Source organism: Balaenoptera borealis, assembly GCF_965194805.1.
Source record: "Balaenoptera borealis genome assembly, chromosome: 7".
NCBI lineage: Eukaryota > Metazoa > Chordata > Mammalia > Artiodactyla > Balaenopteridae > Balaenoptera > Balaenoptera borealis.
In genome coordinates, this window is record NC_138864.1 from 96,279,796 (window position 1) to 96,303,080 (window position 23,285).

At 37.8% G+C, this 23,285-nt stretch overlaps 2 protein-coding genes across 8 annotated transcripts in view; one reads left to right on the plus strand and one right to left on the minus strand.

Moving 5' to 3' along the window:
• The window catches only part of TFEC (transcription factor EC), a 686,635-nt gene that overhangs the window by 270,559 nt on the left and 392,791 nt on the right, over positions 1-23,285 (minus strand). The gene's annotated exons all lie outside the window — the stretch shown is intronic.
• The window catches only part of TES (testin LIM domain protein), a 45,043-nt gene that overhangs the window by 1,719 nt on the left and 20,039 nt on the right, over positions 1-23,285 (plus strand). For 2 of the 3 annotated variants that reach the window (XM_082400113.1, XM_082400114.1), the window contains exon 2: positions 22,376-22,461. In XM_082400113.1, the coding sequence (XP_082256239.1) occupies positions 22,376-22,461 (86 nt within the window). Of the gene's footprint in view, positions 1-12,762; positions 12,840-22,375; positions 22,462-23,285 lie in introns of all 3 variants that reach the window. The other variant, XM_082400115.1, reaches the window with a different exon arrangement.

Below are 23,285 nucleotides of genomic sequence, written 5' to 3' on the forward strand. Positions count from 1 at the left end.
GAATGCGTGAAGCACAGAGGATTTTTTTAGGGCAGTGAAACTATTCTGTATACTACTATAATGGTGGTTACATGTCATTATATATTTGTCAAAACCCATAGAATGAACAACACCAAGAGTGGACCCTAAAATAAACTATGGACGTTGGGGGATGATGATGTGCCAGTGTAGGTTCATCAGTTGTAACAAATGTACCACTCTGATGTGGGATATTGACACTGGAGGAAGCTTCGAAAGGGAGTAGGGAGATATATGGGAATGCTGTCCCTTCTGCTAAATTTTGCTGAGAACCTAAACTGCTCTGAAAAATAACATCTACTTAAAAGAAAAAAAAATCAACATCCAAAAGTGATTTTGAAATTATTTGAGACAAAGAACAAGTAATTCTGAGGGAGAAAGTACAGAGTTAAGAATTACATGTGCTAGCAAGGGAAAAATCCAGACATTATTTATAAACAATTTCCTTAGTTTTAGAATGTGGATTATAATAAGTAATGCTCTTGATATATGGTGTAATTTTTCTCCTCCATCTCCCCTTTACTCTAAAAGTTTATCTTTTCAACCAAGAATCTTATCCTTCTCTCTAATCCTCCTTCTCCCCTTCCCCCACCCTCAAGAAAAAGGATTCCATAAATTTAAAGCTTTTACAGACAATACCATGACTGTAATAAATCCTTGTTTCACTACTTTGTCATCACTGGTGAGTCTCAGGACAGAGTCCTCAACTAGTAAATTGGAAAGTACTAAAAGATCCCAAAGATGTCCAATTTGACTGCCAACCATACCCTCTGTGTCTATGCAGGACCCTTGACAGACTTAATGTTCTGTGGATTCAACAAAATGTTTCCCAGCACAAAGAATTTAGAGGTCCCAGGAACACATTTCATAATCTCAAAAAGAAACTTGCATTCCCTTCAGAAATTGCTTTCTAAGACACCAGAAGAAGGAAACATTACAAGATCATCTCTGATCTATGATCAGAGCCTTCTTACCCTATTTTGGTACCTATATAGTTTTCAGGTCTCCCTTCTTTTTGACTTGGGTATACAAGAAAACTAATAGTTTGAATGTACCTTTTAAAAAGCCTGGTTGGAAGTTGGAACAAAGACACAACCATTTAAGTAAAACTAAATTTGACTTCTGTTTTAAGATACATGGCATTTTTTCCTTCTAAAACCCTTGTACTGTTGTTTTCATAAGAAATTTTCTTCAGGCAGATGATAAATGTTACTTTCCTTTCCCATTAACATTTCGTGTAAAAAGAATTAAAAAGGGTTGTCTTTATTCACAACCACCTAGGTGGATGATGCTATTATAAGATTCTTTGTTTATAAAAAGAGAACTTGGGTGTCCATATCATTGGCATAAATTTGGATTCATTACCAGTTAAAACACACAATCACAAAGGCAAGGAATTTTTATAATTAGATTTTACTATATTTTGTTTTGTTTGAGGTAAGTGAGCTGTTGCTAGGATGTGAGAGCTAGTTTGGTTATACAGAGTTTTTGTTTCAATAATATTTTAGAGTAGAATTTGACTTTTACATATTGGCCCTGTCTTCTGAGTTATTTGTCTAGATCTCTTCCTTATCTTATGTCTCTTCATTATAATTGACTTCGTGTAAGTAGAGCCTGTGTCTGCTTGGAAAAAGCAATGGACTTTGAGAAGCAAAAACAGAGTCTCATTTTGGTGGTGAATGGTAAATCATGGCCCACAGCCAGATGTTTTCTTCTTTCCTTTCTGTGTTACTCTCCCATGAGAATCACTTTTTTTCCCTTTAAAAACATACCAGAGAGAAAGAGAACTCTAGTGCTGCCTGGAATTGCTGTAGAGCTTTTAATTTTACACCTTATTCATTGTTTGCCTCCATTCTAACCTCCATCTTTTGATCCTTCCTGATGTCTTGCATATTTTTTTCTTAGGACTCTTTTCTTTGTTTCTTTAATTTAATTTTAAAAAGATGAAATGTACTTTAAAGATTACAAGTCACTAAAAACCCCCTTTCTCAGCATCCAAACATGTTTTGAAAGCTTCTGTCATTTGCCAAAAAACCAAAGTGAAACCAAGTGATTGCACTTGGAGAGAGTACTGAACCACAAAGATTGTTTCCATTAGAAATTAGAATGAGCCTTTTCTCTTAGGTGGCCCCTGATTGAATGGAAAAGGCAAGTAAATGGTGACCTGGAGGCACAAATCTACAGTTGAATTCTCTGCTTGAAGCCATTCTTGCTGTGAGAATCATTGGCAAGGCTTGGGATAATGGGAGGGCAGTGTACTTCCAGGGCTTTACCTTAGAGGCATTTACTCTGTCAGAACAAGTATAGAATAAAGTGGTCCTCAGCGGGGCTTTTATCTCTTCCAACCCATAGTGTCAGTCATTACATTAATTGGATATGAAAAGTCACTTTCTCTAACTTGCTCTGAATATTGGTTTGAATAGAACTATAGTAGGTTTTCTATTGATTTTGTTCCTTAATTTTATCCTGTGAAGTAGAATTAGGGATTTATGTCTCTGCTGGCTGTTAGCTGTGTACCATCACCTCTCTCCTTGACTTTGCTTGCTCATCTTCAATACTAAATACTACTAATCTTTCAAGACACACTCCTTACCCTACCCACACCACACATCACTCTCCAGGTGATCTTTCTTCTTGTTCCTATCTGGATGGAAAATCTCTTTCTTCTGTATTCCCTAAGTATGTTATCATAACTCTTAGGACATTCATCACTTTCTCCCTGTAGATTATAGTCTTCTTCTTACCTAGATTGCAAGCTTCTTGAGAGTGAAATTCATATCCTATTTATACTTGTATAGTTATTTTGTTTGCTGTTCAAAGCAATTTATGAAGTAGATCTTAGCCTCACTTTAAGGATAAAGAAACTAAGGCTTAGATACATTAATCTGAAACTGGCAGAACCTAACTATGATCTTGAACCGTAGTCTTCAGAATCCATGCAACTCCCATCATGCCACCTAGCCTGAGTCCTCTGATATCCTTTGCCTTGATCACTACATATATGTTGAATGAAGTACCCTAATATAAAAAGAGAAATAACCTGAGGTCCATTTCAACATTTTTTATTGGTTTGTTTAAAGGAATTATATTGGAAGAAATGGTTTCTATTCCAATAAAATTACCACCCTACTGGTTTTCTACATTTTATTTATACTTTATCCATGGTTATATGTATGCCCTTTAGTGTAAGTTGCCTTTGACCTTCTTTGCACGGAAACAAAGTCTAAATAAGTAAAAATATCATGAAAAGGAACTTCTGCGAGACTTTTACAGTCAAAGAAATTCCATAAGCTCCAATAATATTCTGGACCATATCTTCTGGATTCTTCCAACTTCCCAGCTTTTGTTGGGAGCAATGATAATGCTGCCTCCTAGCTACTTAATATTGTTCTGAACAATAGCGACCCTGCTTTTGGCTCTCTGCTTTGGGATTTCAACCAGTGACATCTGGAATTGTATAGAGGCACTCATGGTTGGCCTGTAGAAGAATCTGTTCTACCTGCTGAAGCCCAGAGTTGATAGAAAGCCTTACACATAGCATGGTAGGCTAAACCTCTCTTTCTCCTAGCAGCAAAGTGCTCAAAGTGCCACTGGAATGGCAGACCAGGCAGCTTAGAATAGAGCAGTTAAAAACAAAAAAATAAGTTCAATGCTAGGAAGAGAACTGTTCATACAAGAGCTACCGAGAAGCAGTAGGAAATGCCAAAATGTTGAACTATTTTGTTAGCCTCTCACTGAGCTCTAGGATGATACCAGCATTGTGAGCACGAAATTAACATCATGGACCATCAGGGTTACTCTGAGGGGCCTATTTAGTAGAAAGAGAATGATAAATTGGTAAAAGAGTACTACTTCCTATGTTCTTTTTCTGAGAACCAGAAGTAGTTTGCCCCATGGTAATTTGAATATGTTTTTTTACAAACCAGATCACTACAATGTGTTCAGAAATTAGAAAAGGTCAGTAAGTGCCAGTATAGGTAAAGAGCTGTAGTATACAGAAAGATCTTCTGTACTATATCAGCTTTCTCACTCCTGTTTTTCAGTATATCATTAAATTCACTCTGGGCTGAGAGTTAGTAGATCTGGGTCCACTCTAGTTTTTGTGATCTTGGCTACTTTGGATCTCAGTTTTCATATCTATAAAAATCAATAGGGGAACCAAGTGATTTCTAAGATTTCTTCAAACGCTGTTACTCTTTTTGACTATGGAAAATATTATAGTTTACCAAGTATAATAGTGTTCCACAGTGCTTAAAAATCATACAAGCCAAGACTATATAAATATATGTGATTTTAATGAAATGGCATGTATATACTCCTGTGAAGTCCATGAGAAAAATGAAACAATTTTTTTTTTCATAGGTCTTAGCTGTTTTTTCAACTTGTTTTTACTTAGTTTGCCTTTTAAATATTTGTGGGGTATCTGAAGACATTAAGTTTAATTAATTTAAATCTGTAGTATAAAGCTTCAAAGGCATATAAACTGCTCTGTTAGCATGAGTCAAATAAGCCTAGGCATGATGTATCACTTTCCTTGGTACTTAATTACAGGAAAATGAAAAATAATGGAGCTTTTATTGTCTTTAAAAGTTATCTCTCCCAAAATAAGATGAGTCATTTAAAAACTATGTGAGTAGTTTATGTGCAAAGCACTGTTCTAAACTCTGGGGGTATAGTGTGAACAAAAAGGCAAGGTATCTTGTATTATAGAACTTACACTGTTGAGAGGAATGATAGAGGAAAAAAAAGTAAATGACAAAATAAATGATAGAAAGTAAGCGCAAATGGGATTATATCCCTTAGTGAACTCTTTACAGGTCAGGAGTACACTAGATTTCCAACACAGAATGTCCTATCTTTTTGTTTTTAATAAATTTATTTATTTATTTTTGGCTGTGTTGGGTCTTTGTTGCTGTGTGCGGGCTTTCTCTAGATGCAGCAAGCAGGGGCTACTCTTCCTTATGGTGTGTGGGCTTCTCATTGCAGTGGCTTCTCTTGTTGCGGAGCAAGGGCTCTAGGTGTGCGGGCTTCAGTAGTTGTGGTGCGTGGGCTCTAGAGCACAGGCTCAGTAGTTGTGGCGCACAGGCTGTGGCATGGTGGGATCTTCCTGGACCAGGGCTCGAACCCATGTCCCCTGCATTGGCAGGCGGATTCTTAACCACTGCGCCACCAGGGAAGTCCCAGAATATCCTAATTTAGTGGTGATTCTTGGCATTGGTTCCCGGTTTTGCAAACTTTGTAATTAGGGGTTATTATTTGTCTTAAGTAATGGCAAATGAAAAAGAAATGAGAAGGCAGCTTTTATGTATTAGAATATGAAAAAGCTCATAATTAGATAAAGCTAAAATATTTACAATCTTACACCTATAAAATACACAAACTGTCTTTTTCATTACTAATTTTTGTTTGGTAACTACTGTCATGGTACCTGAAAGAATGACTTTTAAAAATCTGTTTATTAGATCATTAATATATAGTACATATAGGAAATTATTTTGCTGTTTACAAAGTGGTGATGTTCAGGGAGCATTATATAAATTATGAATTATGAAATCAACTTTTTCAAGGAGAGGAAAATAGAGAAAAGACTAACCAAATTCAAAATGGGTTTTAAAACCTCATAAATTTTCAAGATTTTAAGGAAAAATAGTTTGATAATTGATAAATTCACCCCTAGTCTTTGAGTAAAATCCATGTATTAAAACTTGCCTTAAGCACTGTTATTAGAGGATTAAATTTAGAGGTTATGCTTTTCAGCTATCTAGCTCCAATCTTTGATTCTCCTATAAAAGAGCTCAAGTCATATTTGGTTTCGCTTATTTTTCTAAGTACCTGATCTACCTAACTCCCTATTTAAATAATGGCAAATTAGATAATAATATGCTTGACTGTAATTTTCTAATGCAAGTTCATGCTGTGACCCTAAAATGACTTTTTAATTACTTTTCTTTCTTTCTTCTCAACCACTTTAATCACTGTTCATAGCCAGTGACAAGAACATTAAGAAAGAACAGAAGGTGATAGAGGAAAGAACGAAAAGAAACTTACTAGGTATAATTTGGGAACAGTGCTATGAAAGTGTTTCATGTTTCTATCACAGTGAGTATTTAGCTATAAAAATTGGTTGATTCTAGGTATCATTACTTTTATTTTGGTCATACTCAACAAAGGAGAAGAGCATAGTTTAGGATTGCCAACTTCTCTTATCCTTGGCTAGTCTGCCAAGAAAGCAGGACTGCTTGGGTTTGAGCATGGCTTGAGGGGGGAAACTGTAGGAGAAGCCAGGCATTGAGCACTGCTGAGAGCTTATCTGCTAAATGACAGCTAGGCTACCAGTATATAAACATAATTAATCTCTGAATGAGGCTAGATCATCCTCAAATCACAAATGATTCAGCCTGTGTTTATTACAGTGACATTCTGACCACCATACAGATTTTAAAAAGGGGTTTCAGGGTGTCTGTTGGTTATAAAGGTTCTTATCTGAACAGTGAGCCTAGCAAAAAAGAGGCTGAAAGCCTAGCACCAATGCCTTGGTGCTGAGTCCATTAATAAGTCTGCTGCCACCATGAACTTGCCTGTGCTTTGTTTGAAGATAAAGTGATACCATGTTTCATTGCAAAATGATTATGCAAATGTTAGGTGGATTTTTATTTCTATAAGTGTAACATCATAGAAGTCTTGATAGAATGCGTCACAAGGTAAAGGTAAAGAATATATTTCCTTCATGGGGGTACTGGCCTACAATAAAAATAATCGGGGGTTAAACAAAACAAAGTCACCCTTTGTTTTTCATAGAGAATATTAAAGGGTTAGTTTAAATATAAGACTACAGAATCTCAACTCCTTTTCTATCAATATCACCTGTGGAGCTTGTATCCCCCAAAATACTGTGATGTCAGAAGGAAGGCAGGCAAGCTAGCTAGTGGGCAAGACATGTATGTTAACTACAGTGCTAGATAGAATGAAATAAGTGCTGTAATACAGTGTTGCTCAAAATATCTATGTTGAGGAACCATTTTTTCAAAATTCTGAATCTGTCATGGGCTGATACTTTTAAAACAATAAAAATGAATTACTAAAAGGAAAAAAAGACAAATACGAGGCCAATTTTTTAAAAAATAAGTATATCAAACATAAAATTACTGTCAAATTGCTTAACAATTCCTAATTGCTTTCTCTCAGTTTCTTTCTATGTCTGATCACAGACTGGTAACCAACAGTTTGCAGACTGCCACACTTTGTAGCAGTGCAATAATAGGAATACAGACAACTACAGTATCCCCCCCCTTATCTGCGGGGAATATGTTCCAAGACCCGCAGTGGATGCCTGAAACCCCAGATAGTACCAAACCCTATATATACTGTTTTTTCCTATACATACATACCTTTGATAAAGTTTAATTTATAAATTAGGCAACAGTAAAGGATGAACAACAATAACTAATAATAAAATAGAAAAATTATAGCAATATGCTGTAGTAATAAAAGTTTTGTGGATGTGGTCTCTCTCCTTAATTAACTTCAACTCTGCCACAAATTCAGCAGTGGCTTCTTTTTTTTTTTTAATGTTTTGATTTGATAATTGAATTGAAAGGTGTTTTTTCTTTTTTCTTTTTTAATTTATTTTCTTTTTTTAAAGGAATTCCTTTATTTTTATTTATTTTTATTTATTTATTTTTGGCTGTGTTGGGTCTTCGCTTCTGCGCGAGGGCTTTCTCTAGTTGCGGCAAGCGGGGGCCACTCTTCATCGCGGTGCGCGGGCCTCTCACCGTCGCAGCCTCTCCCGTTGCGGAGCACAGGCTCCAGACGCGCAGGCTCAGTAGTTGTGGCTCACGGGCCTAGTTGCTCCGCGGCATGTGGGATCTTCCCAGACCATGGCTCGAACCCGTGTCCCCTGCATTGGCAGGCAGACTCTCAACCACTGCGCCACCAGGGAAGCCCCCCAGCAGTGGCTTCTTCATCGGCAGACGCAGCCTCTCCAGTAATTTTTATATTTTTCTGTCCAAACCTATTCCTGAATCTTTATAACCATCCCTTACTTGCAGTAAATGGTGTAACACATTTTAGGGGATCCCTTGCTGAAGTCTTCGTATGGGCTCTATGCTTTCTGGTGCCACATGTTACTACCAACTGGAACATGTTTTCTGTTTGTGTGTCCCACCCACAAATTTAATGTCTTTTCCATCTTAAATAAGCAATTAGCATGCACTGTGTGGCCATAACTTCTGCAGTTTGAGGTGCGACAGCAACACTAACATGAATTTCTTTTTCCTTCTTCAGAATTTCATGGATAGAAGATTCCTTCTTACCATAGATCTTAGCAGCATCAGCATACAATTTTTGTTTGTTTGTTTGTTAAGTGGAGAACTTTCACCTTTTCACCTAAAGGAAGCACTTTAAGGCTCCTGTTTGGCAGATCCGAATTGCTAGCATCACTGCTCCTGCGCTTTGGAGCCATTACTAACTCGTTATTGACCGGGGAATTTTTCCAGAAACTAATGCCTGTGGCCAGCGATTTTTATTTTGGCTGGCCAAAAATTAATTGTTATTTCACTAACACTTTGCAAGTTATTACAGTCTTTAGTTAAACGTGACACCCCTGTAAATTCTTCTAATTTTCGTGAAATGTTGTCTTCAATCCACTCTTCTGTAGAAGCAAAGGAGCATTCTCTAGCACTGTGAGTTTCATTTTCACTTTCCGTATCAGAATCGATCACTAAGGTTTTTTTTGTCTTTTTGTTGGTCTAATATTCACATCATCTGAATCAGAACTATATTCTGAAGAACTATCATCTTCTGAGACACTAGTATATATGTCGCTCAGACAGTCGGAGAAAGTATCGGCATAAAATTCACCGAAAAATTCTTCTGCACTCAACATTTCGCAATGCATCATTTTTGAAAATTTTAACGTTTATAATATACACAAGATTGGCACAAAAACCTAACGGAGCAAAATGTGAATGATAACGACAATCATAAGTTGTATAATGAACCCTTGATCAATTTTAAGCTCTAACAACTTCTCACGGTTATGTTAATTGTACCACTCTCTAAAAATGTATTGATACGTCTTCGGTCAATAACGTTCGGGTAACAAAAGACGAATTAATACGTCTCCAGTCAATAATGTGTTTAAGTAAAAATAAGGATTACTTGAACACAGGCACTGCAATGTACTGCAACAGTCAGTCTGATAACCAAGTTGGCTACTAAGTGACTACCTAGCTGGATAAACTGGACAAAGGGATGATTCGTATCCAAGGCAGGACTGAGCAAAGGCTGAAGATTTCATCACGCTACTCAGAGTGCAATTTAAAACTTAGGAATTGTTTATTTCTGAAATTTTCCATTTAATATTTTTGTATCATGGTTGACCGTGTATAACTGAAACCATAGAAAGCAAAAATGTGGATAAGGGGTGGCTACTGTATTATGAAGTTTCAGAAGCAGAAGTAATTTAATTGGGTATATTGGGAACAACATTATGGAGGAAACAACATTCAAACTAACTTCTGTAGGATAAATAAGGTTTCAGTAGGCAAAGAAGGAATTCCAGGAAGAATAAATAAATGAACCAAAGAAACATGGCTGCAAAAAGTCTGTAAACCCTTGGTATTCACACCGTAACATTTTCAGTGTTGACTCTTCTAAAAGAAAGCCAAGGTATATGATCTGTAGTGATTTGTGACTTTCCTAGATTTCAGGTTTGAATTTAGGAAGTGTGCCACTGAGCTTGTACAGGAACCTAACCTACTGCTGAGGATCTATATCTCTATCCTAATCTTGATTCTTATTTAATACACTTTGTCATCTCTTGAGGTAGAGGAGGAAATTTCACTGGAGTCTAGCTGATATAGTCTGGGCTTGGTTCCAAGCTGTGGGTTGGGACTACATTGGCTCCCCGTAAAAAGAAGCTCCACACTCACGAGGGCTTGTTTGCTTCTAACTACTTTATTGGAACCCTGCTACTATCATGTGAACTAGCCTAGCCCAGCCCACTGGAGGATGAAAGATGACATAGGAAAGATGAAACATCTCAGCTGAGGTTCCCCTATACTAGCTGTCCCTAGCTCACCTGAAAGGTGACTACAGATACAGTGAGCCCAGCTCAGACCAGAAGAACTATCCAGCTGAACCCAGCCCAAGGCGCTAAACTGCAGAAGCATGAGCAGAATATCATGACCGGAAACTACAGAATAAATGATTGTTATTTTAAGCCACGATGTTTAAGGGTGGTTTGTTAGGCAACAGATCATAACATACCCCCTCTATTGCTAGGATGTAAGTCTTCTCAGCCTCCCACAGTGAAAGCTATGGAAAAGGTCTTAGAGAAGGCTTTTCTCATTCTGAATTACCCTTGTAGCCCTCTGTACATAAGAAAGAATAAAGAATCAGGACACTGTAGCTTCCCTGACATCATTGGTCACTTGAGAATGGGCCCCCTTTTAACCTAGTCAAATCTAATTTTGATTTTGAAAGTTGTCTATTTCCCCTGAACCCTAGACAAATCTAAGATGATGTCTGTGTACCTTTTGTAGTGACAAAGTCCTTGGGCTATAGTTTAAATATAGAACAAAAAGCATGTGAATCCAAACCACTTCTCTAATAGATCAAAAATCAGAAGATGGATCAAAAATTAGTTAAGGCACTTACGTTTACACAACACATCATATAAACATAATTCATTTTTTCCAGAGTAAGGGATGGTGTGAAAAGGCTGAACAATAAGTAAATAAGCATAAGGCATCTGGCAGTAGGGTTTCTGTATCTCTCCCTTCCTTTCCCAGTTTCCAAGACCCCTATCTGTGCTATAAGACTTTGTTTTTGCTCTAAATACACCTGAACGCCAATCCTGGGCAAAAGTGGAAAATGAGAAGATTGTCTTTTTGTGCCTTTTACCTCCAATTTTCTGTGAAAGCCTTCTCTCCGTTGGGCTTTTCTCTCCAGGTTCCTTTGGATGCTCATGATTCCCTGGGCATCCTTCTCTAACAGCTCTCTCAACCAACGCCACAGGCCTTTCCCTTCATTCTGGCTCTGAAAACATGCCTGTACTGTCCTCTTTTCCTGCGTATGCTCTGATTAGATAGGCAATTAGTGGCAATAATCACTTAATTGTATAGTTATCCTCACCCCACTCCTATAACAGGTTACTCCTAAAGAAATAATACTATAGCCCTTAGGCCTGGTAAACAATGATGGCAATATTCAAGTTTTGGGATATGCAGTCTTAATAAAGGCTTCTCAGTACACAGCACTATCTGTGGAATCCACTCTTTAGAGCCAGCTGTGAAGGTAGTGACACAAGACCAAATTAGAACTGTTTGTCATGATCTAAATTCTTTTAAGAGACTCCTACAGATGGCTTTTGGAATCAAGTTTTAAAAATCCCTTTTATAGCTAATAATTGGGAGTCTCTGAGACCTGTGTATAAAAGCAAATGCATTACGGAGTCTTTCCACTGAGCCAGAGCTCAGCCTATCCTAATTAAGAAGCCATTTCATCAGCAGTTGTAGCCTGTGACATTTTTATAGCCTGCATTGTCTTTCTCAAAGTAACAGAGTTAGGAGGAGGCCCTTTTTGAGTAGAATTTGCAGAAGAGGTATTCTATTGGTGAACATCTCAAGTGACTGCCTTTACGTAAGAGTTTAAAAATTATTTGATAGTAGTCAGTTTGAAAAATGTTTATAAGGAGCCAGCATAAACTGAACAGACACAATACATTTCTTTTTATAATTTGCTACCTAAAATAAGTGCAATCTCTTTAAAAAAATCTAAATTATTTTGTCCCTAATAATACGGTGAGGATACATTAGGTTTCAAAAAAGTATACAGTACTGAGAAGTTAGTTATGAACTGGTGACTATAAATACTACCTAATTTGAATCAAGTAATTTACATTCTGATATCACAAAGAAGTGCTATATACTTTTTCCTTTACTTTCCATCACCAGAAGAGTTATGTAATAGAATAAGGTTTATATCAGTCTTTTTCCAGTTTTATTCTCTATTCATTAAGGACTATGACATATAAAAATTGTGAAATTTTTCTCTTAAATATATTTCTAGAAATTTCTTGCTAGTCAAACCTGATATTTTGTATTCTGGTTTGTGACTGTGTTCTAAAACACAAGTATGTGTGCACACAAGTGTGTATGTATATACATTGAGATGGTTAGAGAATAAGACTTAGAGACTAAAAATCATATTCTACCCTGCCTTCTGGAAGACTGTTCCCTGATCTTGACTGAGTGAACAGTTAAATTGAGGTGAATAAGAGAATTTATAAAGGAATGAGCAAAGTTTTGTTTTACTATGCCCGTTGGGGTGAAGACACATTTAAATATTTGAAATGGAAAAAAATAAAGTCAGGGGTGGTAGATAAGCACACCCTATATCCTCTCCCTTTGTAAAGTCTGTCATCACAAATCGCTTAGTATTTAAAATCAAAACAGAATAGAGGCTGTGGTAGACAGTCTCTAAGGTGGCCCCCATTGATCCCCACCTACTGGAATTCATACTCTTGTATATTCCCCTTCCCTTGAGTGTGGGCTGTACCTGGTCAATTGCTGCCAAGGAATATAACATGGCAGATGTGATGGTATATCCCTTTCAAGATTAAAGACTGCAGCTTCTGTCTTGGGTAGTCTCACTCTCTGTGGGATCACTTGCCCCTGGGAAAACCAGCTGCCATGTCATAGGTACCAATGTGAGAGAGCTTAAAAGTGGATCTCCTTCCAGTCGAGCCTTGAGATGACTGCAGCCCTAGCTGACCCCTGATTGCAACCTTGCAAGAGGCCCTGAGCCAGCCCACCTAGGTAAGTCACTCCCACCTGCCTGACACACAGAAAGCTATGAGATGACAAATATTTGTTATTTTCGACCCCTAAGTTTTAGGGTAATTTGCAATTAATGCAGAGGTTTTCCATTATAAATCTAGGAATTTAGTGATTTGAAAGAAAAAATGAAAAGAATTATTGCAGTTTTTGCCTCATTATATAACTGCTGGACACTGCATAAATGTATGGATTCATTTATATAATGTAGTAAGTAATTTTCAGTACTAGTGATGTCTCCATGTTTTGAATAAACATCTTTCAACTCTGAGATTCAATTTGTTCATTTGTATTCTGTTGTTTCTTTTAAAACATTTTTTCTCTTGCTATAACATTGGAAGAGACCTATTTTGCATCAGGACCCTGGATATTTTCCTTGACTCCTGACCCATTCTTTTGAGGGCCCTCTTGTGTGTGTGATTAATCACCTCAGGGCATTCAGTGTTAGTGCAGCTGACACTCAGGTTTCTTATAATCAGTCTCAGGTTTGTCTAGGAAGGAGAGCTTCTGGCTGGTGACGAATAAGCAGTCTTTCAGATCAAAATCTATTGTTCTACAGAAGTTACAGATGAGGCATATTACTCATTTAAATTATTACTTATCTTCAAAGTCTCATTTTGGAGGAAAGAAGTGGTGACTTTGTAGTCAAGAGCTCAGGATTTAGAGTTAGAAATGCCAAGATTCAAATCTCAGCTCTGCACTTGGCATATTGCCGACAAGATAGCTGGGCAATCTTAGACAAATTTCTTAATCTCCCCAAGTCTCAGTGTCTTTATTTGTGAAATAGGAGTGATAACACTTTCCCACAGGTTGTCTTGAGAGTTACATAAGGTGATGTATGTATTGTGCCTGGTAGGTATTAACATCTTAACAAATGGTGGTTGAGGTATTTTTACTACCACTTCCACCTTCACAACTACCAGTGCTCATTAATAAAAAGCATAATTAGAATCGCTTCAAGGTATCCTACCAAAACTAAAATTCATTATTGTTTCCTAGAAAAAAGCAGCAGGATCTACTTCTGATCTTCGTCAAAAACGTTACCATATTTACTGAAGTTGTATGGATGTCTTAGGTAATCTGCTGCAATTTGACATCCCAGATCGAAGTAGACAGATTGCCTTGGTTACAGCCCTTGTATCACTTACCTAATACTGGTACTGACCTAAGAAATGTAGGGGAAGACTGGGTGGGAGTTATCTATTTAATTTGTTAAAGTTCCAGGAAGATTGACCCAATACCTCCAGAATAGAATATTATAAACTATTTAGACTGAAAGATCACTTGTTTCCTTTTCTTTCCTATCACAGTGATTTGTTAGTGATGATTTACTACTATGTGTGAACAAAAAGGTGTCAGTCCATTTGTCTCACAGTGGATTTTATGATACAAATTCATGTAGGGCTCTGGCTTTGTACTTCGTGCGCTGAAAAGCTGAAGGGATGTGGAAATGAATCCTAGAATCTGCTATGAAGAGTTTTATTCCCACTTCTGAATAAGTGGTCTTGAAAACTAAAGACCCTTCATTGAGTATTTTATTCTTGGCTATAATATTTTGATCTCAAGTTAAAATTATATTTCTTTCTATTTTTAAAAAATTAATTACTAAATATTTATCTAACCCAGGGTCTTTCCATGTTCATGACCTATGTTTAGGCACTGGAGGTTAAGAACAGGCATCCTGCAATGCAACTGACCTTGGGCCCGTTAACAATTTTCTGCTTTAGTTTCTTTATCTGGATGAAATGCAGATAATAATTAATAGTTTTCATAGAATTGTTATGAGTATAAAATGAGATGATCCATGTAAAAATCTTATAACCATGCCTGACAATATAATTGCTCAATAAATATTTGCCATTGCTCTTATTATCATCATCACCCGTGGCAGAGCCCTTTTTTTTTTTTTTTTAAAACTTTGGGTTTGTTTGTTTATTTATTTATTTATTTATTTATTTATTTATGGCTGTGTTGGGTCTTCGTTTCTGTGCGAGGGCTTTCTCTAGTTGCGGCAAGTGGGGGCCGCTCATTGCGGTGCGCGGGCCTCTCACAATCGCGGCTTCTCTTGTTGCGGAGCACAGGCTCCAGACACGCAGGCTCAGTAACTGTGGCTCACGGGCCTAGTTGCTCCGCGGCATGTGGGATCTTCCCAGACCAGGGCTCGAACCCGTGTCCCCTGCATTGGCAGGCAGATTCTCAACCACTGCGCCACCAGGGAAGCCCGCCAGAGCCCTTTTTTAAAAATTTTTTTATTTGTCATTTTTCTTGTGAAAAGCAATGGGAATTCCTTGGGGTAAAGGTGCTATGTCATAGATCATTTGATAATTAAAACAAGTATTAAATAAATAGATAACACTTTTTGGCATTTCTATAAATCTCAGGCTGTGTAGCAGGCGTCAGGAATTCAAATATGAACAAGAAACTCACAGTCTAGTGGGGTAAATGGATGTCATAGTATAGAAAAAAGGGACTAAATAGTAGAATTTGAACCAAGACCAATAGGAATTCAGAAGAACTTCGCTGAGGATAGTTCAAGGAAGGTATCACGGAGTAACTGCTGTTTGAACTGGGTGTATAGAGAGTAGCATTTTACCAGATGGAGGAGAAGAGGAATGAGATCCAGGCAAGGAAAAAGCTTGTCTAGAAGCAGAGCATGGCTGGAGGGGAGAGGTGTGAGGAAGGGAGCTGTAGGAGCGAGGGTGGTGCCAGGTTGAAAAGGCTTTTCTCTGCCAGGCTAAGACATGTGAAATTCACTGCACTCATTAAAAATATCTAACAAGGGGAATGTTATTATCATTTTTGGGTTTTATTAAAATAATTTTGGGAGCAGCACTATGACATTATATGAAAGGAGTGATTAGTTTGGAGAGTATGTTCCCAGGTTGATGTGATAAGAAGTTTGAACACGAACTGTGGAGTGGAGATGAAGGAGGAAACTGTGTAGGTTTTAGAGAAGAGACCAGAAAAGACAGGGACGTAAAAAGCATGGCTTAGACAAGGATAAAGAAGGCCTCCCGGCCCGAGTTTGGGTGACTAGGTAACGACTTTTTCTTCATTCTTGTTCTGATGTATTTCAGACTTGAGTAAGTGAGAGATGGGAAGTTTTCGTTCTTATGAGCAAAGGAAAAGATAACAGCAATTTTAGTAGGAATAATTAATCGTGGCTCTTAATCACAATAAATTATTCTCACCTATAAAGTGCTCTCACCTAAAACACTTGGCAAACTATAGAAGTTAAAGGATGCCTCTCTTTTTACATTTAAGTCTGGTTTTCTATGCAACCTAACCTTTCTTTTTTTTTTTTCTATGGGGGGTGATTACGGAAAATCTTAGTAGATAATGTGAGACAGGCATTGAGCTAAAAATCTAAAACTGTTTAAAATCTTATGTCAGAGATTAATGAAAACATATCGATTTGGGTTTGGGTGGGGGGAACTTCACAGATTATACCAGGTTTCTAAAAGAGCCACGTGCTGAGAGGAATTATTTACTTAGAAATGCAGTTCCTTTGTCCAGAATATTCATTTGTGTGAACAAGCTCTAAAATGCCTAAGAGTGTAATATGAATGCATGTATACATATATATGTATAGGTAGATGAATAGAGATGCACATGTACAGAGAGAGAGAATATATGTGTATTTCATATAATCTACCTTGGTAAGCTTCATTCCAAGATGATTAAAGAAGTCTTAGTAACACTTGCTTGTTTAGTAACCACATACGATTTTTTGCTCCAGAGGGAAATTTGGTTATGAAAACAGCATGAATCAGATGATCTCACCACGAATACTGAATAATATCTTCCAGACCCAAATTGTATCCAGATCAACTCAGACTGTGTTTGAAATACCAGATGTTCTCTACTCTTCTTTCCTCTTTCTTTAAAGTATCTGACATGCAGTACCCTTTCCTGGGTCATAAGGGTCACTTGAAATGTTGCCAACCTATCTGGTTGCCTGAAATTATGAATATGGAGAAATTGAATCCATTCCCATTTCTTACTCTAAAACAAGCAGGAGATGATGGATGTTTGGAGGCACAGATCATAGTGCTATAAGCTCAGTATCTGGATCCTATAATTAAGGATATTTTAAAAGTCTTATTTGTCTATGACTAGTATTTCAGAATAAATATTATACGTCATTTTTATTTTTTCAAAGGACCTTGATAGGTATTCCTAAAGCGTGACTGTAGTTTTTCCAAATATAGTCAATCCAAAGGACCTGTTTTCTTGGACACCGAAGAAGAAAAATTAATCTGTCATAACCCTGGATTGATGCTGGCCAGAATGCGTTACTAAAATTATATGAAGTAGACAGCTTTGGGACTTGTGTGCTTATGAAAAACATGTGTTTTCAGGCACCAAGCATTGACTCTGCAGGGAATGCTATATCACATTTGCTGTTGAAATAATTATGTACAACAGAACTGTGTCTTATCCCTCAGAACGTAAATTTTTTGTTTCCTATGTGTACTTTATAAACTACTGTTCCAAGCTGAATTCCAAATGATTCTGACCTGCAAGAGCCAATAATACATTAGCTTTCTCAAATAATTATTTTCTATTTAGTGTTTAAATGTTGAGGAGATGACCATGCTGAATAACAACTAAGATGAAGTTAATCTGAAACATGATTTTCAGTCATAATTTTAGAATTAAAAGGTGTCTTGGAATTGATCTAGTTCAATTCCTTCATTACCTAGATGAAGCCTAAAGAAGAAAAATGACTTCTAAAATCACTGGACTTGGCAGTGATATAATACCTTGGGACCAGATCACAGTTTTCCTGACTCTCTTCCAGTGCCCTTTCTGCATTTTCACTGTTTAGCCATGGAATTCTTGCTCATTTCCTTAATACCTGGTGTAGCTAATTCTCGTGACATATGACATATGAGCACACATATATTGGTGTTTACATTACTCCAAGGATCTGAACTTCACGTTCTAAGCAGCCAGGCTGCCTTAGCTGAGGAGCTAATACTTTCTGGACTCCTCTTCCTCTCTACCACCCCCTCCCACACACCATGGGTATCGTTAAATAACACCTTCCCTGTTCTCATCCCTCACCAACAATTCTCCAGCCCAGAAACCTGGGCAGAAACTAACCGGTGAGATCCGGATGTCTAAGAGTAACAGCAATGGCTCTTGAGGAAAGGAGAAGGACCCTGACCAAAGGATGCAGCCTATGCTGCGGGTAGAGGGAAGGACAAGGTATAGTGAGAAGAATTCTGGATCCTGGACTTAAGGGAATCCTGAACACAGAGTAAGGAGGAAGAGAAATTGGCTGAGCCCCTAGGACAGATGGGGTTCCAGACCCTCAAACTGAGACTAGGAAGAGTTGGGGAATCCCAGCTCCTGTGACCTCTGCCCAAAAGGTCTCAGAATAGGTCTTGAGAAACTGTGCCTAGGGCAGCTCTGGCTCTGAAACTCATTTTACTACAGAGTAAAATCAGTACATTTTACTTCATTTGATATATGTTTGACTGGTTAAAGGGAGGGTAGCAGATGCCTGGATGCCTAAATTGGCATGGGAACAAAAGCAGAAGAAAGTTGCCTCACACCAGTAGGGATGTGTCTGCTGGGGTGCAATTTTATCATCTAAATTGGATTGAACAGGATTAGAGAATACATTGCACTCTGGATTATAATTTAGCCTGGAACTAGGCACATCGACGAAACAGGGAAAATGCTGGAGTGTGAACCACAGATCTTTGTTGTCTGAGTGGCTTTGTGCTTTTGTATCCTAACTGAGGTTGATAAAAAGGGTAAGATTATGGAAGACGTATCCACCCAGTAAGTGGCATAAGTTAGAGATCTTCAATGCTGGGTGTCAAGGAGGTTGAGTTTTTATAGCTTCATTTACAGGGGAAATTTAATAAAATTCCCTTAAAGAGAGTAAATTCATTGCCAGTCTGAAACTCTCTAATCACTTTAGCTGCTAACAGTGGTTTTGAAAACTAGGTGCTTTTTTGGTTTGAGTGTTGTTTTTTAATTAGAACTGCTTCCTTTGGGTTATAGCAGGAGAGAGTGTATCATATTGCCATGACCTCATTCCACTCTCTTTCATTTACTTGTTGTCTCTTTGTGATTTTTGAGAGTCCCCTCACTCCTTATGTCTGGGCCCTGGGGGAAGAGCAAAGTGTGTGTGTTTGGGAAGGTGGGAAGGGACATGTTCTTAACGTGGTCACAAACCCAAATTGCAGGAAAGAGCCTGTACGGAGATTAAGTTGACCTTCCAGGCAGGCCGGCCGGCAGGGGTGGAAGAACATTGGAGCAGTGCTTTCTGAGCTTTCCAGGGCAGACTGCAGAGCCCTTTTCTCAAATTACTGCTTTTCTCAGAGTCGGGTCTCCGGAAAACTAAAATAGCTAGATTCTCTTGTCTTTTGCATAACGCACTTTATTTCCGTGGGTCTCCCTAACCCCGAGGTTTGGCCAGCAGAACTTAAGAGGGGCTCTTGCCCCCCTCCCCCCATTCTCCACCCCACCCGCATTGCCTGCATGGCTTTTCTCTAAAGCTTCCTCCTTAGAGTATCATCCTTTCTCTGGGAATGTCTTCTCTGTTAAATCTGGTGGCCTAAGACACCGTACCAAATTGTTCAGGAGATTTATTTCTTCCTCAGGAAAAGGAAAAAAAAGAGAGAGAACCCCACTTGGCCTGCTGCAAGGCTGGCCGTATCACCTCTCAAGTACTCTAAGATGTCCTCAGCTCTAACCATCCCTCTTCTGTCACAGGCTTCAAATATGGTGTCCCCTCTGCCTTGAACGTACTTCCTCCTCCTCTTTACTGAGTTAGATGTTGCTCATCCTTTCCAGCTCAGTTCAGCTATCACTTGTTCAAAAGAGCTTTCCCAACCTCCCTGCCTGATTCAAGGCTTCTCTTTATAGAGGTCTCAAAGTCATCTCCATTGAGAGGTGTTGCAGGAGGCTTGGGGCTTGTCGTTCTTTTCCTTGAAGCAGAAATGAAGCAGGGAATCTTTTTAGAAAATGGAAGGGCTCTCACTGGACACCCTGTAGAGTCTGCCCCAGCAGCACTAGCACAGTGCAGCACAAGTCAGACACTGGGTTTTAGGTTAGCTTGCTGTTGACTAGCTGTACCACCAGGAGCAAATCATCTCTCCTCTGAATTTTAGTTTCCTGATCTCTTACACCAGGGGGACGCCTAGGCCTGTCCCGCACTAAGAATATGTGGGGCACTTTAAAAGAGTAGATGTTCGTGAGACACCACCAGTTCTAATAATTCTAATAAATAAACTGATAACCATTTTAAGAAGATTGAAAAGCAGGTAGGAAAGAAACAACTTGCCCCTTTCCAAGGCTGACTTTGTACATCAGCAATGAGCTACACTGAGGCCTTAGTGTAAAATCTCTGCTGACTAACTGAGGTTCTAGTTATATTAGCTGAGCTTCCGAGTTTCATTCAGAAATGCAGAATGAGATGGTATTGGTCCAGTATGTTCCTGGTAGTTTATTAAGGCCAGTGTTGCTCAGACCAGATGATTTAGATTGGAAGGCAGGCAAGAATTTGTTTAGGTGGCCATTTAACTTAGAGGCAGAAGCATACTTAGTTCTCCATTATTATATAAGCCAGTAAATCTTTGTTTCAGGATTTTATACACACTTACATATAAGTTTGTGTATGTCTGCATGTTCTCTTTCATGGGATAAAATGTATTTCTTACTGTGAATTATATACAAGAGAGTTTGAAGCAGCTGATTTAAGCTAAGCTATGTGATTAAGCCTTAATAATGTAATCTTAATTTTCATTTGGGATCAGAGTTTAGCAGGAGATGCATGAAACACAGTACGAGGCAAATCCATATACCAGGAGGATTCAGGATTGTTACGTCTCCTGTAATGGAAAACTAGAAAGGGCTTGAAAAAGAATTGACCTCTTTTTAGATTTGCTGTTCATTTTACTGTGGATATCGTAATGGAGAAAACTCTTTAATTATGTTCCTTGCAAAAGACCAGAAAACTAAAATAGCTAGATTCTCTGTCTTTTGCGTAACCCACTTTATTTCCATACTGTGACCTATAATGATCAGTGACAAGGAAATAATTTGATTCTTTCCAAAAAAAGTGTCTAGTGTTAAAGTATACAATTTAGAGAATTTTAAATCTTTTGAAAATTGGTAATGGAGACATGGCAAAGGTGACAAAGTTTAGTTAATGCTGGACGGATTTTTATCCCCTTTAGAAAGTATTCTTGAGAGGGTATACCTTTAAAATATTGTAGGTTCTCCTAAGCAGCTGAGTGGACCAGCTGGTTTTGAATATGCCCTTAGTTATCGTAAGAGGATGTGGTCATTTTCTTCAGGGAAAAATGGAAGGGCTTCATTTAAACTTCAGGGCATGGTCCAGCTGATCTTTCAAGGAACAAGTTACAATGTGGTTTTGATTGCACAGTGAGAAACACAACTTGGTAAAGCTACAACAGGGAGCCAGTGAAATAAATCTCTCATCTGGCTTGAACTCTTACGCCAGACACTAGGCAGTAACAAATTTGTCAGCAGTCACTGATGTGATATTTAAACTACAGAATAATCGAGGCACTGGTGATTTGCTGATGTGCTGAAGCAACAAAGCCAGTCAATCTTTTTTACTCTAGTATCAATAGTTGGGTAAAAGAGGTTCCATTGCCTTCTTGTGTCCTTCCCTCATCTGCACCCCCCTCTTCTGCTTATTAAGTCATGTCTCAGGAGTTCCAGAGGGTTATTGTTTAATACGGGAAAGGGAAATAGTTTGCTATAATAAGGACAGTAGTACAACCCCTCCACCCCTACCTCAGGCATAAGAGCACAGACCTTGGAATCAGGTAGACCTGGAGTCAGATCTCTTCTCTACCATTTATTTACATTTTGATCTTAAGCAAGCTCTACAGCCTCTCTGAATTTCAGTTGTCATCTCTAAGATGGAGAACAATATTGCCTACTTTATAAGCATTTTATGAGGTTCTGTAAGATTTCAATGAGATAAGTACTTTATCTCTATTCCTGGCATTCAATATGTTTGTTGTTGCTATTATTATTATTATTATTATTATATTTATCAAAAAATAAAATAATAATATTAAATTGTATTTCCCTAAATCATTTGCATATTCCGTGTTTGCCAAAAAATATGTCATTTGGGGCTAGGCTTGCTTTCCGAGCTCTGGCTCCTCTGACTGCTCCCTGTATCTATTGTATACAGGGCATGAAGTGGCCACAAGAGATAAATTCATGACTTTTTGTCACTTGCAATATTTGTAGTCTTCTATGTAGTTGTATTCTAATGTTTATCTATTCATGAAAAAAAGCAATAAGAATACAAAGTATGTTGTGTGTGTACTTGGAATCTCCATTTAGTATACCTGGGTGTCATCACTGACTAAACAATGTGACACTCATAAAAGATTTATTTGCAAGTTATATCAACAGGAGTGGTAAATGGAATTAAAGGTGTAATTTATTGAATTTTTTTAGATTTTTTTAAAAAATGTAATAACAGGTTCACGTTGTTTTCTCTTTAACAGATGGGCTTAGGACATGAGCAAGGATTTGGAGCCCCCTGTTTAAAATGCAAAGGAAAATGTGAGGGGTTCGAACTGCACTTCTGGAGGTAACGTTTTGAAAACCACAACCGCAATAGTAATTCCTGCTTTTTGTCACTGCTTCCTCAGACAGCAGAGATCGCTTACAGGCTACCCAGCATGGTTGCTAAGTTGTGGATCTGTTATATTCTTTTCTAAGAAGTAAAGCTATTCTGACTTCCCATCATTATTCGAGCTAATTGGGCCATAGTAACTATATTTAGAATTGTTTGATTTATTTGCTGTTCCTCTGTTTTCCTATGAGATTGAAATACTGAATACGTCTCTTTTCTGAGTGGCAAATAAGTTTGTGGTAATCTTGAAGGACTATTTATTAATTTGTTATTCTTTTGTTAAAAATGTATAACTGCACATCTCATCTGTATATTTGCGATAAACAATAAATATGATGAATTAAGCAGTCATGTCCTAGTTCTCAGGAAATGGACTTGAATCTAGGTCTTTTCAAAATTTTCAGCTGTAAATTTACTACTGAAAAACTTTGAAACACGAGTTTAAAAAAATAATAATTCATCGCCATTGTTTTCGTTTGAATCAAGTGCCTATATATGTGGAGGATGAATGTTAGTGGATCAAAAATGTGTATTTTTTATAGCTCTTATTTGCATGTTTTTTAAAAAGTATTATCATACATCATATAAACCTAAAATTGGTGTTTTAAACCTGTTCTTTTGAAGAACATAAATGTTCATCTGTGGCTGTCAAGACCGTAATGGTAGTTTATAAGTCTGTTCAAAGTTAGAATTAGCACAATATTGCTAGAAGAAAAAAATTAAAACGATCAACCATACATTATTAGGATGGAAGCTGCCTGTTGGAATGAATCTTACTT